The following is a 23,011-nucleotide window of genomic DNA, read 5'->3' on the forward strand; positions in this document are numbered from 1 at the left end:
AGATTAGATAAAATACAACCGCCACAAAGTAGCTTACGCAACGACAGCTCGCGGCAACGTTTAGAAGCATAATCGATACCTCGCAAGGTTCGATGTCCAAAAGAATAATAACCCAAGGCACGAAACGCGCGAGTCAATCAGTTGTCTCTATATACTATGCAAGTTATTAAAGCATGCTATAAAACCGCAAACCAAAATCTGATTATTATTTTTCCTTCCTAGAATTCAATACTACCTATTGGGTAAGGTTCACACGTTAAAAGCACATATATGGAAATGTTGCGTGGTGGTGGTGTTGTATGTAATGAAATGCAATAATTTGCATCTTAAATTCATCTATAGAAACATATAATTTATATATGAATTATAGAAAAAGAAATTATATCAATTAATTATAATTACCCTATGTATTAACAGATTTGTCATTTACTTTATTACACACAATGGAACAAAAACTAAAAGAAAATAATTCACTTATTAGATTAAATAATGAAAGTGCAATGGGTCAAGAATCTAATGTACGTTTATTTCTAATTTTTTAAATGATAGAAAATATCCAATCAATGTTCATCAAATGTTATTTCTTAAATGTGTGTTTAATTGCAGGAAACATTGATAAAAAAATTACAAGCCAAGTCGCATGCTCTTTGTCTTTTAAATCAAGAACTCGATCAATGTAAAATACAAAAAGATCAATATAAATCTATGGCTGAAGAAGTACTAGAAAAATTTCTACATTTAGAGAAACAGCTAAACGATATGAAAGGATCAAACTGGTAATTTGATGACACGATTGTAAATCGTATGTCAAATTGATATTTAAAACTTAACTTATTTATTGTTTAGCTACAACACAGATAACGACTTTAATACGTTGAATCTTCTATCAAAGTCAAGAGAACATAACAAATGTTTGATGTTACAAGTTGAAATATTGAAGCAAAAGTTACGCGACGTCCAAGGTGATATTAAAATACTACGAACGAATAACAATCGTAGTAATAAAGAACAACAGGAAACACAATATACTTCCGCGATACATCAGAAAGAAGAAATGATTGAGCAATTAGAAAAATTAAATATAAAGGTTATTACATGATTTTATTGTTTAAATTATTAATTTTGCTATCATTAACTTGATTTGTTATTTTAGTGTTCACAATTACAAATAGATCTACAAACTGTTCTCGATGAAAAATATGAATTAGAAATGGAAAGAGATGCATTTAAATGTAAAGCACATCGGTTGAATCATGAACTGTCCAAAGCATTGAATGCATCTAAGCCAATTGATGTAGATGCTCTTATTAATGAAAACAGGTAAATTTTAAATTGTTCTATGATAATCTCATAACAAGTTCAAGTAATTAAATATTATTTAATTATTTAGATATTTGCAAGAGAGATTACAACAACTAATTGAGGAAAAGGAACTCGCAAGACAATCTCTTTCAAAATATAAAGTGAGAATAAATTTTTGTATGAAATGTTTCCACTTATTTGCAATAATAATATACAGAATTTATAATCATTTGTTATCAGAGCATGTTGGATAGTAAAAGAACCAAAGAGACTATTAAATTTGGTGTTAATCCTGCTGCTGGAATGGTGATGAAACACAAACAAGGTTTAATGTTTCATTTCTAAGTACTAGTACAGCTTATATTAGAAGTAAAATCTTTCAATAATTTAAGAATGTAAATATTACAAGTTTATTCATATGTGTTATAATTTTAGTCGAGGAACTTTTACAGCAAACACGGAAATCTACTGTTGCGATAGAAGAATTACATTGTTTGTGTACTGCTCTGATGGAAGCCTTGAACGATAAAACTTTAGCTTTAGCTCATCAGAAAAAAGCCAATAAGTAAGTTGAATATAAATTACTTTAAATATATTAAATTTATTATTGTTTAAATAATTGTATAATGAATGTATAGAATCTTGGCTTTGAGAATTTGTGAGTTGGACAGTATGATAGAATCGCCAACAAAAACATTATTGGAAGGCTACACGAGTGCGGATGTTGACCAAAAAAGTAAGTGTTTACGTAAATATTCTTATTAATAAATTATACAAATTATTACGAATATTACTTCTCAGGTAGTAGTCTTCGTAATGATCTAGACAACATATCTGAACGTACTACGGAAAATATCAATGAAAATTCGACTGATACAAAAGAAACAATTGTAGATAGTTCGTCTTCGGAAATACAATCAGTACATATTACGCAAATGAGTCTTCCTAAAAATTTAGAAAATTTAGTTCAAAAAGCACTAAACAATTTAAAAACCACCGACAAACACGACAAATAAAAATTTGATATATTTTATGTGCAAAAATATTACAAGGATTTGAAAAATATCAAGAAAATATCAAGAGTCGTCTCTGATCAATAGGTTGTGTTATTTTTTTTGATAAACGATAAATCAAATAATATTTAAAGTATAATACATATAAACAAAAATATGTATGAAAAAACCCAAGAATATTTTTATCTTCAACTATTTAATCGAAATGTGTTATATAGTATTGTGAATAATTTTACCGTGTTAATTTATTATTTTGTTATTAGATTATATTATTATAGTCTAGCAAATGTACCATATGTGTGTAGTATAGATATAATTTAAGACATATATATATATATATATATAAATATATATTATATAAAAGTATATGAATCATATATATTATTATAAATAATTAGCATATGCAATATCAGCTGCATTGCCATAATAAGCTGGTTGACAGTAAAAAGAACGTACCAGATAACGCCGTTCGCGTAAATATTTTTCGTGCAAGACCCAATCTAATTGATTAAGCCAGGAATTAAATTTTGTATTGATGCCTTGCACGAAATACGTACGTCCCAATTGTTGTTGTTGTTGCTGCTGCTGTTGTTGTTGTTGATAGTAATAATAATTGGCATATCGATTCCTATAACGAAAATATTTTATATCAAACAATGAAAGTATCTCCATTAGGAACAAATAAAATAATGATAATTATTTATATCATACAAAATTTTTTGCTCTTTCAATTTAATATCTTTTCGTCTCTTCCATTCTTTGAAAACCTTATCATTTACTATACGTTTCATTTCCATTTGTTCTTTATGCGATTTTATATTCGTTTGTTCAATCTTTCGTAATTCTTTAGATAATTTTCGTTTCTCTTGCATCATCTGCTGTTTCTTTATATGGGCACACATCTATGTTCATTTATTTTCACAGAAATATAATTTACAATTAGTAAATGAAATATAAATTATAATATTTTATATTTTGTAGTAAAAAATTTATTCGAAACCTGAGCTAGTCTTTTAGATTCCATTTCTGCTAATTTAGTTTGTAATTTCTGTTGTTTCTCTTTTTGTTCTTGTTTGATCATTTGCTTATATTTAGTATTTTTTTTTTTCTTCCAATTCTCGAATGCTAAGTAATTTTTATCTTCATATTTCCTTTAAGAACAAAATTACATTTTTTTATAATTTTCAAATAATTAATTTAGTTAATTTAATTTGTTAATTAATCGAACATTTTATTATCTTGTGTTTTACGATTGATTTTAATTGGATCACGCTTTGTCTTCTTGTTTGAGTCCATTTTTTGTGGATTATTATTCCATACCTCGACTATATCTACATTCATTTTTGTGTCGTTGAATAAAACGATATTTTTATCTTCATTTGCACAATTGTCTTCTAATTTTGTCTACAAAAATAATTAAAATCGATATTCGAAATGAAATATTTACTAATACTCGTTTTACTAACTTACTTCTTTTATTGAAATTCGTGAATTAAATTTATTAAATCCATTAATATTACTAAAAGTTAACGATCGAGTTTTTAAACCAATATTATCTTTTGTAAAATAATTTGTAATATTTGTTAACGTAGAATCGCTTTTTGATCGTATATTTTTGAAATATCGTTCAATATTAATATTTATAATATCAATATTTTTCTTGCTTAACTCATTTTTTATTTTTTTAATATTTTCAGTATGATTATTCATTTCAATTTTAGAAGATTGTGAATTAAGTGCATATTTTGAATTAAATTTGTTGCTTAATATAACTGATGATAATGTATCCTAAAAATATTGTCATTTTAATATAATAAATATATTACAAAAATATATAATTAATTATGGGATAAAACCTTGTCAACATCTTCAATTAAATTTTCTGATATTTCTCTTGAATGTGAATTTATTAATTTAGCCATTTTTTTGGAATACCATTCCTCACAAACAACCCGATGTAATTTGGCGACTTGTGCTAATATTTAAATTTGTAAATAATATTAAATATTAAAAAGTGCATTTTTTTTTTTATACTTATAATCATATTTACCAGTATTTTCAAGGGTTCCATTGATCATTTGTTTAACGATGCTCCCTAAATCTTCGACTGAAACGCTTTTAATTTTATTTCCGATCGACATAATTAAAATTAATTCTTGATTATAAAATACAAATGTGTTTAAAAATTTTCAGTTTTATACATGATGACATAAATGTATAAAAAACACTAAAAATTTATCATACTCAAATGAAAAATTTTAACTTTTCTAAAAAATAATTGTTAATTTAATCATTTCACCGGAACGAATAGCATTTCAGAAAACTTCAAATTTGGACGTAAGCAACCATAATTTCGTGATACTAGAGAGATGACAAGATTATTTCAATTTCAAGATGGCGATAGTAATACGTATACATTGTGACTTAAAAATATTGCTAAAAAGAAATCATGGGTTTCATTAATTATCGAGAAAAAAAAGCGATGAACACACAACAAATAACAATAAATTAAAATATATTCAATGAATATACACTGGGTCACATTATTGGGTATTTACAATAATATGAATAATAAATCAAATAGAGATAGTAATAATGTACATGTTAGAACTATACAAGAAAAAAACCACCATTGATTAATTTATCCTTGGCACTTTATCAAACATATAATAAATTTATTTAAAATTCCCTTTAATCCAATCGAGATATTGCGTGACGCGTGTATAAACACCAGGATAACCAGGTTCACCACATTTGTTACCGAAAGATACGATGCCTATCTGCATCCATCGGCCTTCGACTCTTAACATTAATGGGCCACCTGAATCACCTTGACAAGCGTCCTTGCCACCTTGACTGTAGCCAGCACATAAGAAATTATTCGTAATTGGTTGAAAGTAAGCTGCATTGCAGTCCTCGTTTCTCCATACAGGCAATACAGCTTGTCGTTGAACTGTACTTTCTTTTCCACCTGTTACATGTTTCCACAGATTTGTGTTATTGTTAATATGTTTAATGTAAACGTTATATATTTTTGAAGGATAGTTTAATGAAATAATAAATTACCGTAATATGTAGTACCCCATCCGACAACGGTTGGTCTAGCACCAGCAAAAACTTCGCTACGTAAGCGTCCCTGTGGTAGACATATTGGTATCACATAGGGTGACTTTTTAACAGGTCTATTTAATTCGAGTACAGCGATATCGTTGTAAAAACCAACTCGGGAAAATTTTGGATGAGCATAAATAGCTCGAACGGCATAGGTTTCTGGTGAGGATGGTTCATCGTCTCTTTCGAGGTCTATATCACCAAGACGTACAGTGAATTGTCTTGTAGCAAACCTAATCGTTTTAAAAATGTTGAATTTATTTTATACAAATTCCTCACTTTCTCATCATAAAGACAATATAGAAAGAAACTAGAAATTGTTTTTACTGACGGTCGTTGTCGTTGATCTCGCGTACAATGTGCAGCAGTTAGGATATGACGCGGTCCAATTAAGGACCCCCCACACCAGAATTCAGTACGCTTTGAACCGTGAAGAAAAATAGCTGCCATCCAAGGCCAACGTCCTGGCAATGCTTCTTCACCTCCAACGACCCTATACTTTCCAGAATTTCTCACTCCACATTCTAACGGATAGAAAATATTTGACTGACTTTCTAACTTAATGATAATGCTATCGAAAAATGGTTTTTATTAACAAATACCTTCGTCATCTTGTATGTAATTATTGTCGACAGTGCCTAGTGTCTCAACATTGTTCGAATTGTTGACTGACAAATCTGGCATCAGGATCGTTCCGGTTGATGGTTCTAAAGTAGATGAATCAACTGGATACAATGGTATAGGTCGAGGTGTAGGTGGTTTTATAGGGCGATATGGTGGTCGAGTAGGTCGTACAGTGTTCTCAATAATTGGCGGAGAAACGGTACCAGTGATTATTCTGAAAGATTAAGAACACAATCAAATATTATCGAATTATTGATCGATAGTTCTTTAATCTTTCTTTATCTTACCCATCGTTCAATAAATCATCAGCTTTTTTCATTGGACAACAAACGCCAGGTACGAATATACTTTTGAAACATAAGGATTGTCTTAGTTTTTTCAAATCCAGCAATAATTGTGGACAATTGCTGAGATCTTGACACTTTCCTGATGAACCTTCTGCTGTAATGCACGTAGGTATTACGGATTCTCTATCCCTATTAGCTAATTCCACTGATTGTTGAGGTAGTATTTGAGAAATTGGTCTTGATAAATTTGTTGATGTTACGGCTAAAATTGTAGGTTCTAATGTTGTAGTCCTTACGGTTGTTGTTGTTGTCGTTGCTAATGGAATTCCTGTTGTTTGTAATTTTATTGTTGGTTTCGATGTTAATCCAACACCTCTTCTTACCAATGGTGCTATACTGTCCGTTACATTAAGTCCTATGATATTTAAACGATATTTACAAATGTTGAATAATATTTTGTAAACAAATTAATCGTACAATCCCACCTAAAATATTTTTCGATATGGTGTACAAAGCTGATGGAAGTTCTTTTGGTGGACTATTCGAATTCTCCACTCCTCTTGTCATATTAACGATATAACTACCCACAGTGTTCAATGCGCCTAAAGTTTCGCTTAAAGTCGTCAAAGGATCCGTCTGTTCTTCTTCAATTTTAACCAGATGTACACGGGGTGGTCGAATTTGAACGTCTCTTCTGTACAATTGACTTCCCGTTCTTCGTACTCCGGAATTCCACGTTTCCGATGACCATCCTCGAGTCGGTAATGGCCCATAAGAAGATGGTATTCTATATCCTAATGCTAAATATTACGTAAATTATAATCCTAAGATCCAAAATTTGGCCAATCATTCGTTTTACTTACGTTGACCATGATATCGTACAATTTCTTCGGTATACGAAAGAGCTCCGCCAAATATATTCCATATTAAACAAAATTCTGTAATTATAGAAAATGATTGATAATAATCATTATTTTATTTCCTATCTTTCAATTGAAAAAGAAAGAAAAAAATGGAATGCTTTTTCTTGGGAATGAAATTTCTTTCTTCGCACAATATCATGTTATGCAACAAGCCTATAAATTTGTCAGGAATTCTATGATTATCACGTGATATCTTTTCTTTTTTTATGATTCAATGAGACATTGGAAAACCTATTACTCAAACGTGTGTTCTGAATAAGTAAATAGGTATTCCTTTCATAGACGCCATATGTGTTATGCAATACTTGCGAAAAGTATGAGTCGAAAGGCAACTTTCGAATCATTTGGGAATTCTCGATATCGAAAATACGTGTTAATAAGAAATTTTGTATTTGTGTATAAGACATTCAAAAAGAAAGAAAAATCGTAGAAAATGATCGAATTGATTTAGAAATATCCCTTGAACTAGAATTTATATGAGTATCTTCTCTAAAAAAAATCCCATAGAATTATATCCGGCTTCTAAACTTATTTCGAATATTTCGGCACAAAGGAATATGTTTGGAATCAGGGAAGAACCGGTTCTTTGAGTAACCCAAATTTGAAGCTATCATTATCAAATAAAACAACGATGAAGATACGGATCCTTGTCATTTTTCATTCCTAATTTTTTGTTTTATTTATTTTAATGTCAACTTTTAGTCATTGTTATGTAGGTGATCCTTTCTTTTCGACCTTTCTTTCAAAGAACAAGATAAGAATGAATAGCTTAAAAACGTCTCTTTGTCATCCCACGTTCCATTTCTGCATAATCAATGAGACAAGGAACATTTTTGTATCGTTTATTGGGTTAATTACATACAGGCTTTTTAATATATATATATATATTTATTCTTTCTTTTAAGCTTGATTTTCAATGAATAATCTAATATAATTTGTATGACATCGAGAAGACTCCTCATTTATCAAGTTGAATGAAAAATTGAAGGTTGAAAGAAAAAGAAAAAAAGAAAGAAAGAAAGAAGGACAGAAATAAAGGGCTGGGAGTATATAAGGGGAGTCTAATTACAAAATTACGTGTGCATGAAAAAGGAGGACTTTTCGATACAAGTTACTACACATGGACTTCATCGACGGTGAAAGTTGCTCGACGAGAAAGTGTGCCTTTCTTCCGTTCACTGACTCATACAGCTAATACATTCAAACTATTTACGTCGAAGTGAAGATCATTTATTTCTCTTAGAATGAGAAGGGGGTAAGAGAGCGAAACGTGATCATTGTTATACGACACTCTCTCATCTGTATCTGGAAAATCCCAATCGTAAAATATCGCAAATATTCAGAAGAAAGTTTCATACTTCACCGAACTTTAAGTGCACTTCTATACATGTTAATATACATACGTACGTGTGTGCACACGTACGCGCCACTGTGTTATGTTTATATGTTACACACACTTACACACGAGAGAATTCAATTTTTCTCTCTCTTACTTTTTTTTTTAAATTATGAAAATAATTATGTCTATCAAAATTATGTAACATCGTTGCATGACTTTTGTTTTTCATTTTTGATAATATCTCATCATAACGTAACTTATCGACATGGCATTGAGCTACATTTTGATGCAACAGGTAATTGAATAATTATAGGAGGATGGGGTAAGAAAAAAACCCGCATAATGCGGGTGTAATGACATTCAAAATATTGTTATGTTTCTGATAGGATTATAAAAAAAATACAAAAACTAACTGAAGGAACGATGATGACTGCTTATGCAATAGGGTGTTAATTGCTTCATTAATTTATTCTAATTGCATCTTGTATCATGCATGCAGGTAGACTAATCTAGTCGAATTTAATTGAACTTTTGAATAAAATATTTGTTTCCATTGATCTGTTTAACGACGATTTAAATGATTCTAAAGCATAAATTAAAAAGGAGAAAAGTATTTTTTTTTTAAATGAGATTACACTAATTAATGTAAATATGAATTTCGTGCAGTAGATGAAACAAAAATGTGAGTTCTTATTTATGTACATACAAAAAAAGGAACTCTTATCGAAAGCGTTACGTTCTGACGCACGGTGAAAGTGTGCTGAATTTCAGCAAATTGAAATAAGATAAAATAAAAATTTAAAAAAAAAAAAAGAAAGAAAGATAAAATAGATTTCATGTTTGATAATACAAACGGAAGATTCTTCGTTAAAATAAAACAAAAGTTACAATTAATAAACGGCGCGTGATAAGAAACTGCGCTTAGCGTGCGTTCTTTACGGTTTGTGATTTTCTTCTTCAATTACGACGACAACACATTAGAGCACACGTGCTCCGCGCTAGTTAAACGCATATTTTTTAATTATTTGTTTTGTAATGACAAATATGTAATTCAATCATTTACTTTAATGTATTTATATAATCTAAAATTATGATACTAATGTCGAGATAAATTATTTCATTTATTTTTATATATTTTCTTAATTAGAAAGATATTAGAATATTTATAAGAAAAACATCATGCATATACATAAAAATAATGAAAGAACGAATCAAAATTCATGAACAAGAGACCTACTGACGTTAGTTTGAAAGCAGCATGTAGAAAGTACCGCGTTTTCTACGATACACGCCTCTAAACATATATATATATATTTGATTTTGGTTTTATTTTATTATTTTATATTTTTATTTTTTGCTGACATTTCTATCCTTTCTCTCGATTCAGGTTCTAACGCAAATTACCATGTTAAAATATTTCTTTCTTGCATATAAAAAAAAAAAGAAGCAAAAATACAAAATAATACAAAATAAAAAATTATTTTGCTATCTCATCATCTAAACAATCTTAGCCAGTGTGATATTGTTAGGATTTGTCATAGTAAAGAGAGAGGGTGATTTCTTTCTGTATCTCTCTCTCTCCCTCCCTGTCTCTCTCATAAACAATACACTTACTAAAAAGAAATAAAGAGAACATCTTCGTTAAAGAAATTCCCGTCAAGTTTTCACGTACATTCCAGCACTTAATCCACAACACTACTGCTGAGACTGTCACACACCACACCTGACACCTACTAAACACTCTCTGAGTGGCTCACGAGCAGACACAGAGCTGAACTATTAAAAGAGACTCTCTGTCGTGAAGATCACCGGAGTACCGGCAAATTATGCATGGTATCGAATTTGAAGAAAGAGAAAGAAAGAGAGAAAGAGAGATATGAGCAGAAAAAAGAGAGAGTTGGAAGGAGACAGAAGAAGAAAAAGAAAAGAGAAGGGAGAAAAGAGGAGACCCGAAGAAAGAAAAGGATACCCAGAGAAGAGAAAGGATGCAAGAGAAGAGTGAAGAGATAAAAGAGTGATGAATTAAAGGGGAGAAAAGGAAGAATGTTTTTTTTTTGTTTTAATTGAAAACTTGTGTAAAAGTAAGAAGGAAGCAAGTTTTCGTGCAACCGTAATTGCAGAGAACCCAGGCTACAACGACTGCCCGTGAAAAGACCTCGACACACTTTATTTCTGATGTGCTAGCTTGCTTGCTTGCTTGCTTACTCGCTCGCTCTCTCTTTATTTACTCTTCCTCCTTTTCTCTGATGGAAACACGCCATCCCTAACACGACTATCAAGGGAAAGTGTTCATCGCTGTATTATTGCTACTAATACTACTACTACTACTACTACTTCTTGCTATTGCTATTGCTCTTTCTTCTACCGCTCCATCAGCTTTCGATTATTCGTTACGGGTACATATATACACCTTGGAATGCATTCTTCTTGTTCTTCTTTTTGATCTTGATCTTGATCTTGATCATACTTCCTTTATTCTTTTTTTCTAATTCCTCCCATGATCTTGAAGACGACGAAATTATTTTATTATTATTTCCATCGGATGAATTTAATGATTATCGATAGTTCTGTTTCTTTACTTTTTGGTTTGGTTGAATTTTATTACTCACGAATTGATTAATTTGTAAATTTATTATTGGAATTCACATTACATTTTTAACTTCTCTCTTTCAACTTCCCTCTCTCTCTTTCTGTGACATGTTTTGTCAACGCGAATATTGTGCCACAGATTCTCTCTTTCTAACGTATACAATATACAATTTATGGAATTCATCAATGTACAAACTGTTCATACTCGTAACAGTATCAGGGGGACACATTTTTTTGTTAATAAGATGTATATATATATATATATATAGCTTCACTGTTCATACTAAAAACATTATAAGAATCGAGAATGAACAGCTTGCGCGTACGTGTATGTGAATGTTTGTTAGATAGATATTAAAAACAATGGAAAGTTTGCTTTGTTAATCGTCTAATGCAATTGTTAGTTAATCGCATCTGGTTTTTTTTTGGATCCAACGCAATACGCATTTGTATATATCAGCTTAAAATTATCTTACTAGCGTATAATGTAGCGCGATTATAACACACTATGCAATATAATATTTTATTGTTGTTGTTGTGTATCATTTAAAATACACAAGAACAATTCGATGCGAACAAAATATTTCTTGTTAGAATATAAGAAACAAATATTTTTGTTCTTCTTTTATCCTATATTTTTTATATTTTTTTGTTTGTTAATGTTTATATATATCTTCTGGCTTACATTAAACATATGCATATGCCATCATCCCTTTTATTCTTTTTTTTTTGTGTTCACATTAAAACCATATAATTGTTAAAATCAATGAATCGTTATATTATTATTATTATTATTATTATTATTATTATTATTTCGAATTAAAGTAAATCGAAATTACATACATATTATTAATATATGTCTATTAACAAATGTACAAAAGTTCCTTTGCAACTTCTCGGAAATTTTAATATGTTGTGCTATCGGCCTTTATAATTGTATATGTGTGATATATACGTAGTAGATTTCAATCATTATATTATTATAACGGTGAACAAGCATGATTATATATCATTTATTAAATACAGAGGCGGTGTTCACCAATATTTGAACGTTCCGTCATTTCCTGTCAACATTTTCGCACGAGTACAATTTACTATTGATTATTAACAGATTAATAGGTATTACTTGTTTATAATCATATAATAATTTGTACGAAAAATGTCTTTCTTTCCCCACCGTTATCTATAATATTATATATTAGAGAAATCTTAAATCAATTAACATACCTTACTAAATTTATTAGTATAAGATAAAATTTAAATATTATTTTGGTCAATATATCAATTATCATCAATGAAAAATAATTCTCTATTCAATTAATAGCTCGTCAAAACAATATCTTCTGTACATTTACATGTTTCCAATTTGAGATTGTTTTTGTTCTGTTTTAATTTTGTGTATAAATTGAACTATTTTACGTGAAATGATACATCTTTCAATGAAGTTCAGTATAACAAAAGAAGTAAATTTACCTACATTACTCAAAATTTAATAATACTCTCGAACTTTCACGATTCCTGTATTATTGTATCACGATTATTATTATTGTTAATATTATATTATATAATATATAATATATATTTATATTTAAATATATATAATCAATCAACTCTATCAGTATTTTCTCATACTAGATATAGATGATTTATATGGATCAAAACGGTCATATGAAGTAGCCGTTCCCGGTGCTGTTAAACCCATGGATTGTATGGGACCACTTGGATAAGTTGGTGGCACAGGGTGACGTAAAGTATTACCCATACTGCTCGAGTTACTCCATCTATATATGAACGACGATCATTTATAATATTTAAACAAATTCTATTCTCCCTATACATAAATTTTACATATTACAAGTGCTTAAATATACCTGTTGACACTGTCGGATGATCTAGAACTCCAACCTGATGGTTCGTTACGTGGATCGCGTGTTCCACCACTTGGCACAGAATTAAATGATTTTGTTGATGGTGGACCTGAGTGCCATCCGCTTGCTGTTTTATTGCTTTCTATATAACGGCTATCACCTATGCAAACATATCAAATTTAACATTAACAATGTTATCTAATAATATTCTATTAAAATGTACTAATCATTCTATTTAATAACATTTAATGATTTAAACTAAATATTATTTAGAATCTATTATGATAAAAAAATATAGTTCCTTAAAAATAATCTTTTATCGACATTAATCTTTTTAACATTGAGTATGCTTTATAATAAAAAATTAATTTCCTCATAAATTCTAATTGCATAAGATAAATGAATATTGAATAAATTCACTTGAAAAAATATTTCTTTATCAAGTTCAAAATTAGGTTCAACTAACTACAATAAAACCCAATATAATAAGTCGGAAATTATAATTTTTATTAATAAAGCATACATTATTATAGTGTATAGAAATACATAAATATGTCTTTTGCGTTTGTTATTCGATTTTCAATATCAAAAGAATTCAACTGACTTTTATATATATATATAATATATTCACGCTGTGAGAATAAAGTAATACAAACGAACTAGAAAGATAAACCACTCATATTAAAACGATGAGACAACAGAGTAATGATTTTCCAACTATACATAAGTACAAGAGCAAAATTAATATTATTATACGTTTGTTTCTCACAAGATAAGAATAAAGACAATATTATTATTATTATTAAGTAGACAAAAATGATTTTCCTTTGAATTAATAATTATAACATACAAAGCAGTATACATTGCGTTAATAATTATATTTTTTTTATAACATGATTTAATAATATGATAACATGATTTATTCTTCTTTATCTTCATAATCATCACTTTCTAACACAAGTCATTTCAAATTCACAATAATTATTATGGTACACTACTTTATTCTCGATAATGTTAGATCAGTCTAATATAATTATGTTTGTTAATGTCGATTATCGATATAGATCTAATAACATAACGTTTATTTATTTATTTTTTCTTTATAATTAATCAGACGTAGAGTTTACTACTTTGGAATTCATTTAAAATTAGGTATTGAAAAAATAATACTACTTTCTTGTTTATACTACGAATTAAAAAAAAAACTGTTAACTACATATATATATGTAAAATATAATAGTATTCTCAATAATAATAAGTGAATAGTTTAAGTCTAACAATAAAGTTAAATAGTAAAATGTAACAAATAGAAGTGTAACATCTTTAAATGAAAAATAATAAGAAAATGATTTAAAAATAAAAAAAAATAAAAATCCAGTCTTATTCTATCGGGTATTGCATTTTAAGTTTTATATAAGAATTTATATAAACTAAAATAATGTCTAAAATATCATATTTTACAAATAATCTTAACATGCACAAATCATTCATTAAAATCGTGTGATAATTACTGAAATAATAGAACTGTCATATAATTTTTTCCATAAAAAAAAAATAATAAGTTTTTCAGTTTAAAGATTTGTGCATGCTACGTACAGAATGAAAAAATAATAAAAAAAAAAGATAATCTATTATATATGTTTAAGTTGTAAGATTATTATAGCATCGATAAGATAAAAAAAATAAACCTTCATATAATGGATCATAGAAATATGATTCTATACGAGTTTAATATATGACCCGATGGTGTACAGGAAATTAAATACATTTTTCGAGTATGTACTCTTTATAATACTTACGGGGTGCACTCGAGCTCGGTGGTTTGAAGCTTTCACTATAACGCGTATGACTATCCCTAGAATTTCTATGAGACTCCGGTTCTGATCGTCGTACCTCGCGTTCACGAGTATATGTTGTAGTACTGGGTCGTTCGTATCTACGCAATTTTTGAAAAAAATTGATTAAAACGCATTTATGATATAATATATACATATAAAATAAAAAATATCATCATTGTATCATTTTACTGACACGAGATTTTACAAGTGTACCCAAATTTTCATTTATAATAATTAATAATTGAGAACAAACATTTTAGAAATTACCTTTCTTTAACTTGTCGTGGATCAATAGATGAGGATGCTGCAGATAGAGATTCACGACGTACGATAACTTCCCTTCCACGTGATACATCAGAAAATGTTTCTGGACGATTACTTCTTGAAGTAAATTCACTACTGCGTTTAAATTCTTTCTTCAATCCCATCTCTTGAGTAGATCTGTGATTAAATAAACAGAAATTTAATTAATTTTTTGTCCCTAAAAAATTTCACAATATATATAAAGAGTATTTAATAGCTCGGCTGTATTAAAACTTAGTTTTTTTTCTGTAATGAGACCAAAATTATAGAGGAAAATTTTGCATTTTTGAATATTGCAACTGTACCGATGCACTTCTGCAAAAACTCACATTACTCGAAAATAAAACTTGGTAAAAAATTTCCCTCTATAATTTTATTCTATCTATAAAAGAGTAACACACACATACAGCACAAAGTTATAATCCAGCTCAACTCAGTAACTAGAAACACACTGTTAAATGATAATAAATTAATTGTATCTTTTAATTACCTGCTCGATTCGTAGCGTGTAGGTGGTGACGGATCTAATCGTCTATCAGAAACACGATCCATAATCTCAGTTCTTCTATCACTAACTCTATCCGGACTATGTCTTCTGCTATGTTCCGTAGCCATACGTTTTCGTTCCGGATCAACGTATATATCTCTAGGATCCCTTCTATCGCTGGATGATCTTTTGATTGAAGGTGGTGGCGGAGCACGTCTACTTTCTTCCAAACGCATTTGTTGTCTCTTTAATTCCAATCTTTCGTGTTCCAATTTCTCTCTTTCCAATTTCTGACGTTCTCGCTCTAAACGAAGTAATTCCGCCTTTTCTTGTTCTATTCTTTCCCTTTCTCTTCTCAATTTTTCTCTTTCTCTTTCCAATCGAGCTGCCTCTTCTCTCTGCCTACGTTCGATTTCTCGTTGTCTTTCCATATCCTCGCGTCGTCTTCTTTCTTCTTCCCGTAACATTCTGTCACGTTCGCGTAATCTCTGCCTTTCACGTTCCTCCTGCGAATTATCAATCTGTCGTCGTATCTATTCGGACTCTTATAATTACTAATATTACTTTTTTATGAGGTATATTATAATAGAAACAGAATAAAAAAAGAGTACATATATAGAATTGATCATATGTATTTATAAAAAAAAGAAAATTTGGACTAATTCATAAATCTAATGTTAAAGTATATTCGAGTATAAGTAAAGTTGTTTTTCGGTTAGGTAGAGTTATAAGAAATGTTGTCCTTTGTTGTTATGGTGTGAAAGAAATGAGAGAGTATGAGTACGTGCGTGTATTTAGCGTGGATGCGAGTGGATACGAGAAGAGAAGAATATATAAGATGAGAGAGTCGTGTAAGAGAATTATCAGAGTTGCAGAGAAGAGTAAAAGAGATCAGAGTTAGCAGTAGCGGAGAAATCGCAGAGTAAGAGGAATAAAGAGTATGAGAGTATCAGAGTATAAGAGTGAAGAGTGAAGAGTGAAGAGTATCAAAGAAGATAGTAAAGAGTATCAGAATAAGAAAGTGTAAAAGTAGGGTTACAAAAAATATCCTACATATATATTTTTTCTGTACTAACCCTTATTTTCGCAAAAGTAAGAACGTCATCACGTCTACGGCGTTCTCGACTACGCGAACGACTGTAAGAACGATGATGCTCCCATGGACGAATTCGTTTATCCTCTCGTCGACCTCTTTCACTTTCTGGTTTCTTACTGGTAGATTTAGTTGATCGAGAATCAGATTCCTTAGATATTTCCTCCTTTTTATCGATTGGTTCAGTTTTTTTAGCATCGACATTTTCATTTTTCTCGTCGTTCTTCTTGGCTGTATAAAATATTTGTCTCATAAGAATATTAAATTATTTATGTAAAATTAAATTATAAATATTATTGTGTTGTGCTAATTAGAAAAAAAAATTGGTAAAAAAGACATACCTTGTTCAGGTCCTTTTTCTTCGCCCTCTTTCTTAGCTTCTTTTTCTTTTCTTTCGTTAGTTTCATGATTATCTTTAGTCTTATCCTTTTCTTCTTTCTTTTCTGACTTTCCATTTGCTGCATCGCGTTTGCGCATATGACTTTGTTGAGAATCACCTTTAGCCTAAAAAAATCAGATATTATATTGTAAGAAAAGGAACAAGTAACGAATGTTCCGATTTTATTTAGTTGAACGAACAAATGTAAAAACATGGATAAATGATTTAGGTTTCAATTTGTTTGGAATTAAGTAAAAGGTCCAGCAACAAAGAAAATTAAAGGTAATAACAATTACCTTCTCAACAGATATCACTCGACCATGTAATTCAGTTCGATGCAAGTGTTGTATACACTTAGCAGCATCTTCACTCGTAGACATAGTAACATATCCGTAACATCTTGCACTTGGAGTTCTAGCATTAGTAACAACTTTAGCACCTATCACTTTTCCATATTTAGAAAATATTTGCTTTAGGTCAGTAGCCCGAGTACTCGATGATAATCCAGATACCCACAAATTCCTGCTACTTGCATTCACAGGACCGATTTGAGAAGTCTTCTTATCTGTGAATTACATAAATAGTATAAAAATAAAAATTATTTAATACAGATACACATTTCCAAGTAAATTTACTTAACTTTTAATTCAATTTAATATTACGTTATAATAACAAAAAACATACCTTTATCTTCCCGTTTTTGACTCTTGCTGCCAGACTCCACACTGAAAATATATGATCATGTTTTATATATGTTTAAACAAATATTTTATTGGGTCAAACATAAAGATTAAATAACTATCATTATATCTGAGGCTTCATAAGTACCTCTGTAACTATGTTAAGCACATAAATTTGGCTAGCAATCTTTTAACATATATCGTATAACAGTTTGCATTATTTTCTTTCTTTCACTTTTTATAATACACTAGTATTACTCGATTAACTTAAAGTACAGCATGCATTTTCACTGTTTTTTATCCATATATTCATCGTGTTTGTGTACGATGATTGATATCCATATAGGAATAGTTCATGCCATTAATCCCTCTGTATCTCCAAAGCGGATGCCCCTCCTTCGCAGTTCTTCTGAGAGCACATGTCTTGCCATGATGGAAACTCTAACATTTTATTTTTTTTTTTTTTTAATTTTATATATATGTTTATACACTTACGCGGTCTAAAGTAGATAATGTCTTGGGTAAATCATATTTGATTGTTTTTCGGTACACAAGTTATTTAACTGCATTCTGCCAAGTAGAATTAATCATAATATACTAAATTGTTCTTGTATTATGGCGCACGATGGAACTGGTAGTCTCTTTTAGAAAGAAATATCTTCGTCGAACCAAAAACGTAGCACTTGATATTTCTTTTCTTTTTTATTTTTTTTTTAATATATATTTTAATAATTTATTTTTTTTATATATATATATATATTTTTTTCTCTTTTTTTTTTTTTTTAAGATATTCTTTCATTAGTAACGTCAGAATATGTTAACACTTAAAAAAAAATCGCGGTTGGTCTACGATTTTGTAAGTTTGCTAGCCAATTTCTCGTTTTCTTAACATACTTTTCAGAGTTAAGAATTACAGCCTAAATACAGAAGTTATATATAGATAACTTGATATATATATGTATATATATATATATTCGATTGAAAAAAAAGGGAAAAAGTGATCTTGTATATGACCGTGACGAAGCATTATATCTTGGGAATCCCATTGTCCAACAGTATTTTATCCTGATGGTACTGTATGTGGCAGAAGAACATCACTAGCAGAGAGTCGTGTAATATTTCGTTGTCGAACCACTGTGAACCACTTAGCTATGAGAGACCAACCTCTTGCTTCCATCGCCACCATCCTGCTTGTTCTTCATCCCGACGTTTGCACCAGACGTTGTCCCTTCCTTGTTGCTGGCACCAGCTTCTGCTCTACCGCTCCCTTTAGAATCTCCCTTCTTGTTCTCTTCCATTTTCTTCTTCTCACCTCCATCTGCAGAGACAATCAAGGTAGCATAGTCACTTTCTGCCAAGCCTGATTCTTCTCCCTCCCTAACACTCCTGTTTAATGGCTCGTGCTCTCGATCAGGAACTTTCCTGAGCACTATAAGATTTCGCAGTGAATAATGATGAGGCTTGCATGGACTGCAAACTCATTTTCCATTGGGCATAGTGTTCCACCTCAGTGAACCTAAGCTTTTTTTCGGGGGGGACCAAAGATAGAGACATAAAGCCAAATACCTTCGTACCTCTCCGTTTATGTGTGTATATATATATATATATATAAGATGTCATATACATGTCTTATATACATATAAGATGTCAATTTGAAGCCTGAATCAAGAAGAGAAACTAGAAAGGGGAAAGCAGCAATGCAGAGTACAGTAGTAGATAGGTAGACAGCAAGAAATGCTCATTTTATAAAATCTATTTGACTTTATGAATATCAAGTGATTCCTGGAATATATCAAATTCTTGCATGAGGGAAATGTATTCGAGCATATGTAATATACTGATTCTGCTTAGAGTTGCAGTAAGTCCATATGTGTGATGAATCGAAAATAGTGAGTTCAATCATATGCTGATTAATATCACGTTTAATTGTGATATGTATATATATAAGACATTTCCAAGTTGAGATGCACATAAATCTTCTTGTATCCACAATGTGTTTTGATGATCCAACGATGCTCTATGCGGCAGGCATAATTAATGTAACGGGTATATCAAATTCTAGTGTTAACTAACTTAAAAACTAGCGCTTATTGAATATACGGGTTGTCTTATGTAACTCTGGCATTGGCTGCATGTAAGTGATACGAAGTACTTTCGTTTTGCTTGAAACCTTTTTGAAGCACAGTACGTGCTATTGTTTGTGAAGATATCTGCTCCGTCCACTTGACTAGCAAGAGAGATCACTTCCTGTTGTATGTTGGAGTTCAGCTTGCGTAACTTGTGGGCCAAAGCGAAGGTTGCACAAGATGTACAACGCAGTGAAGAATACCAATACTGCCCCCAATTCTGGATTGATGTACTGTTACACGTTGTAACTTGAACATGTTCCGAAAGTCTTGATGCCGTCGTAGATTTGAGCATTTTACTCAGGACCATAGTTAAGGTTACTACTATATTTCTAGTTTCTAATTTTACATATTTAAATCTATGCTATAATTAAAATAAAATTAACCTTTGACTTACCCTTATGCCTATCATGGGATTCAGTCTGTAAACGAGAAACATTTGATTTAAGTTCATTGCTATTAAGCATAATATATTTTATAATTAAAAAAAAAATCTATAATGTAATAAATTCAAATGAACTACCTCCTCAGCAAGGAGATTTTCTTCATCTTCTCCAATGGTTAAATTAATTGAATCCTCATTATCCATTCCATTAGCTTCTACTGCACCTGTAGTTGAAGATTGATTTGATGTAGTTATCTTCTCAGTTTCAGGTTTCTTCTCGCTAGTTGGTGTGCTTTCAGGTGTGGTTTTATTCACTGTTGTAGTTTTTGTTTCTTGTTTGATTTCCGATTCTTTCGGAGGATTATCAGAAGCATCATTAGATGTATCCTTTGATATCGAAAATATTTTTAAATGTAACACAATGTGAGAATACAATAATAAAATGTTATATATAGATATAGATAGGTCTTTTATTAAAAATTAAGCAGAACGAATTTTTGTACCTCCTTTTTAACGACAAGATTTTCTTCAGACAACTGTTTTGGTTTTGACTTTGCTTTTAAGTCATTACTAGTATCTTGGGTATCTACATTTTCTTTCTTTAATGGTTCAACAATTTCCTCTTTCTGACTTTCAGATGATTCCAAAGTATCATCTTGATTGGGTACTCCTGTGACTATGAAGCAATTTTTTTCAATTATGTTAATTCACCAAACTTTATATTAAATGTATATCGATGGATGAAATATTTTAGTACAAAAGAATTTTAATATAAGTTAGAATGAAGATTATAAAAAGCAAGTTATTAGTTATGTACCACTGTTTTTCCTTGGACTAGTTTTGCAAACTCCACCACAAGGCACGATAAGATATTCTTCAGGATTTTCTCCATCGTCAGATATAGCCTAAACAATATTATTATATAATAATAATATATATAATAATAATAATCATCACCATCATTTTTTGTCTCTATTGTCTTCAGAATATTATTCATTAACATAATTAATTATAAAAAATATATGCTCATCAATTACACAAGATGTTCCTGTAACTGGTAATACAAGCGAGCAGGGAATGATTTTACTTGAAAAACTAAATCAAAAATGTAGAATAAGATTCAAAAATCTAAAAGGCTTTGTTTTTGAGAAAAATAAGTTCGAAAATTTGTCAAATATGAATGCACTCTACTAAACTTGCAATTTTGAAAACTAAAAGCTTTGTTTGATAATAATTTATTAATATTAAGAAGCAGAAAAATGTTATTTGAAATATCCGGGAGTAAAATAGTAAAATTCACTGACAATGAGTTGAAACTAAATCAAGTATACGCGTAACTGATATATTTAATTTTACATTTTCGATTTAGTTTTTCATATAAAATTACCCTTGCTTTTATTTGTATTATCAATTTCATAAGCATCCTATATAAATGATGAACATATATACATTATTAAGTAATAAAATATTACTTATTAATACTTTGTCTTTATATAATTCAAGATATTACATAAGATATTCCAAGTATTTCATACTTAAAATAATACTGAATTATTGATTATCTCTAGATGTAATTTTCTAATAAGGGAAAAGCATTATTATTTTTTGATTAAAGCATAGAATTTCTAATAATATATTCTGATGAAATATACGTTTATATAGTAATTAATTAACAATTAGTCTTTCTATATATCCAGGCTATATAAAACATATACATTAAAAACTTATGTATATATATAGAATCTTTAAATAATACATTTAAAACTACGCAATACGCAAAACGAAGAGAAAAGAATTAATGGCCATTAAGAATTATTTTTAACATCGAATCAAGTTTCGCTAAGTATTTCACGAGACATAAAAAACAAAAAGAAATAATAATCCTAATATTACAAGAATTTTTCTACAAATATCATGTAATTGGCATAATTACTACGCGAACGTTTAATTACAAATGTTTTCTAAAGTTTTGCGTTAATGTTAAGATACAACATGTATTACGTTACGAATAATCTGAATAAGAATCAATAAGGTTAAAATGGCCGACGGCACACATGATGCTACGTGAGAAAGAAGAAAAAGAAAACCCGTTACGGAAAGTAATAAAATTAATGTATATATATTTAAATATTTTTGATCGAAAATTTAATAGGGATTTAAATTCATTAAATAATACCTTAGAAAGACGTTCAAGAAGTGCTGCTTTGTTTCCTGTTTTATCTAAACCACGTCGTTCTAATTCTGTTTTAAGATCTATAACACGAAGCTCGGTCAACTTCTTTCCTTCTACATCGGCCATTACACCGGTAGAAAGATTCTTCTCTTTATCTATATGATGAAAAGTATATCTCTCTCTCTCTCTATATATATATATATACGCGTATGTATATATATATATATATATATATATGCGTATATAGAACAAATCGCGAATACGTAAAAATTGTACGCAACGATCCAATGATTTTTACACAACTGAATTAATAATAACTGTTTATCGTTTCTAATAAGAAGTTACTTCCTTATACAAAATAATCTTATACAACTGTAAACTGCTAAAGATTGCAACGCACTAAGTTCACAAACTTCCATCGTAATAGCCAACATCCCTTACTACAAAGAAAGCAACCAGACGGAAGTCGTTCTATTAAATAAGTGTTGCCA

At 29.8% G+C, this 23,011-nt stretch overlaps 4 protein-coding genes across 5 annotated transcripts; 1 reads left to right on the forward strand and 3 right to left on the reverse strand.

The window, feature by feature from the left end:
• The first annotated feature begins 93 nt into the window (after window positions 1–93).
• On the forward strand, window positions 94–3,030 carry LOC122516404 (coiled-coil domain-containing protein 149). Of its 2 annotated transcripts, none has more exons than XM_043634184.1 (10): window positions 94–297; window positions 418–518; window positions 607–776; window positions 847–1,087; window positions 1,154–1,320; window positions 1,391–1,463; window positions 1,543–1,627; window positions 1,738–1,867; window positions 1,941–2,038; window positions 2,104–3,030. In XM_043634184.1, exons 2-10 carry the CDS (start codon window positions 444–446, stop codon window positions 2,316–2,318), a joined length of 1,254 nt encoding a protein of 417 aa, XP_043490119.1. In that variant the 5' UTR covers window positions 94–297; window positions 418–443; the 3' UTR covers window positions 2,319–3,030. The 2 variants fall into 2 exon arrangements, with proteins under 2 accessions (XP_043490119.1, XP_043490118.1); XM_043634183.1 differs by having other exon boundaries at window positions 94–242.
• LOC122516017 (coiled-coil domain-containing protein 112-like) lies at window positions 2,987–4,446 on the reverse strand. The gene is made up of 4 exons (XM_043633496.1): window positions 4,366–4,446; window positions 3,544–3,719; window positions 3,316–3,466; window positions 2,987–3,217 (listed from the first exon to the last, which is right to left on the reverse strand). Exons 1-4 carry the CDS (start codon window positions 4,384–4,386, stop codon window positions 2,987–2,989), a joined length of 579 nt encoding a protein of 192 aa, XP_043489431.1. The 5' UTR covers window positions 4,387–4,446.
• Window positions 4,447–4,813: 367 nt separating this feature from the next.
• LOC122516018 (proclotting enzyme-like) lies at window positions 4,814–8,447 on the reverse strand. Its single transcript, XM_043633497.1, has 8 exons — window positions 8,444–8,447; window positions 7,201–7,275; window positions 6,823–7,137; window positions 6,338–6,752; window positions 6,029–6,264; window positions 5,758–5,950; window positions 5,382–5,659; window positions 4,814–5,286 (listed from the first exon to the last, which is right to left on the reverse strand). Exons 1-8 carry the CDS (start codon window positions 8,445–8,447, stop codon window positions 4,991–4,993), a joined length of 1,812 nt encoding a protein of 603 aa, XP_043489432.1. The 3' UTR covers window positions 4,814–4,990.
• A 4,022-nt stretch (window positions 8,448–12,469) lies between these two features.
• On the reverse strand, window positions 12,470–22,977 carry LOC122516408 (SAFB-like transcription modulator). The gene is made up of 15 exons (XM_043634191.1): window positions 22,524–22,977; window positions 21,165–21,252; window positions 20,851–21,023; window positions 20,486–20,734; window positions 20,360–20,384; window positions 19,001–19,154; window positions 17,841–17,881; window positions 17,453–17,721; window positions 17,119–17,281; window positions 16,761–17,008; window positions 15,688–16,190; window positions 15,162–15,335; window positions 14,856–14,992; window positions 13,060–13,216; window positions 12,470–12,969 (listed from the first exon to the last, which is right to left on the reverse strand). The coding sequence occupies exons 1-15, from the start codon at window positions 22,644–22,646 to the stop codon at window positions 12,804–12,806; spliced, it is 2,670 nt and encodes an 889-aa protein (XP_043490126.1). The 5' UTR covers window positions 22,647–22,977; the 3' UTR covers window positions 12,470–12,803.
• Window positions 22,978–23,011: the final 34 nt, after the last annotated feature.

This window comes from Polistes fuscatus, unplaced genomic scaffold (genome assembly GCF_010416935.1).
Source record: "Polistes fuscatus isolate 324 unplaced genomic scaffold, CU_Pfus_HIC Scaffold2, whole genome shotgun sequence".
NCBI classification, from domain to species: domain Eukaryota; kingdom Metazoa; phylum Arthropoda; class Insecta; order Hymenoptera; family Vespidae; genus Polistes; species Polistes fuscatus.

Bases quoted from the DNA above. Each gene is read 5' to 3' on its own strand.
- LOC122516404 (XM_043634184.1), top strand. From the start codon at position 444: ATGGAACAAAAACTAAAAGAAAATAATTCACTTATTAGATTAAATAAT. The intron at 1,088-1,153 runs GTTATTACATGA...TTGTTATTTTAG, and splicing joins TAGAAAAATTAAATATAAAG to TGTTCACAATTACAAATAGA. The intron at 1,464-1,542 runs GTGAGAATAAAT...ATTTGTTATCAG, and splicing joins AATCTCTTTCAAAATATAAA to AGCATGTTGGATAGTAAAAG.
- LOC122516017 (XM_043633496.1), bottom strand. From the start codon at position 4,386: ATGGAACCCTTGAAAATACTG. The intron at 3,720-4,365 runs GTAAATATGATT...TTATTTTTGTAG, and splicing joins TGGAACCCTTGAAAATACTG to ACAAAATTAGAAGACAATTG. The intron at 3,467-3,543 runs GTTCGATTAATT...TTGTTCTTAAAG, and splicing joins AAAACACAAGATAATAAAAT to GAAATATGAAGATAAAAATT.
- LOC122516018 (XM_043633497.1), bottom strand. The intron at 5,951-6,028 runs GTATTTGTTAAT...TCTATCCGTTAG, and splicing joins TTACATACAAGATGACGAAG to AATGTGGAGTGAGAAATTCT. The intron at 5,660-5,757 runs GTCAGTAAAAAC...TAAAACGATTAG, and splicing joins CGAGATCAACGACAACGACC to GTTTGCTACAAGACAATTCA.
- LOC122516408 (XM_043634191.1), bottom strand. From the start codon at position 22,646: ATGGCCGATGTAGAAGGAAAGAAGTTGACCGAGCTTCGTGTTATAGAT. The intron at 17,882-19,000 runs GTTGGTCTCTCA...ATATATTTTCAG, and splicing joins GGTGGCGATGGAAGCAAGAG to TGTGGAGTCTGGCAGCAAGA. The intron at 17,722-17,840 runs GTATGTTTTTTG...TGTAATTCACAG, and splicing joins TCAAAAACGGGAAGATAAAG to ATAAGAAGACTTCTCAAATC.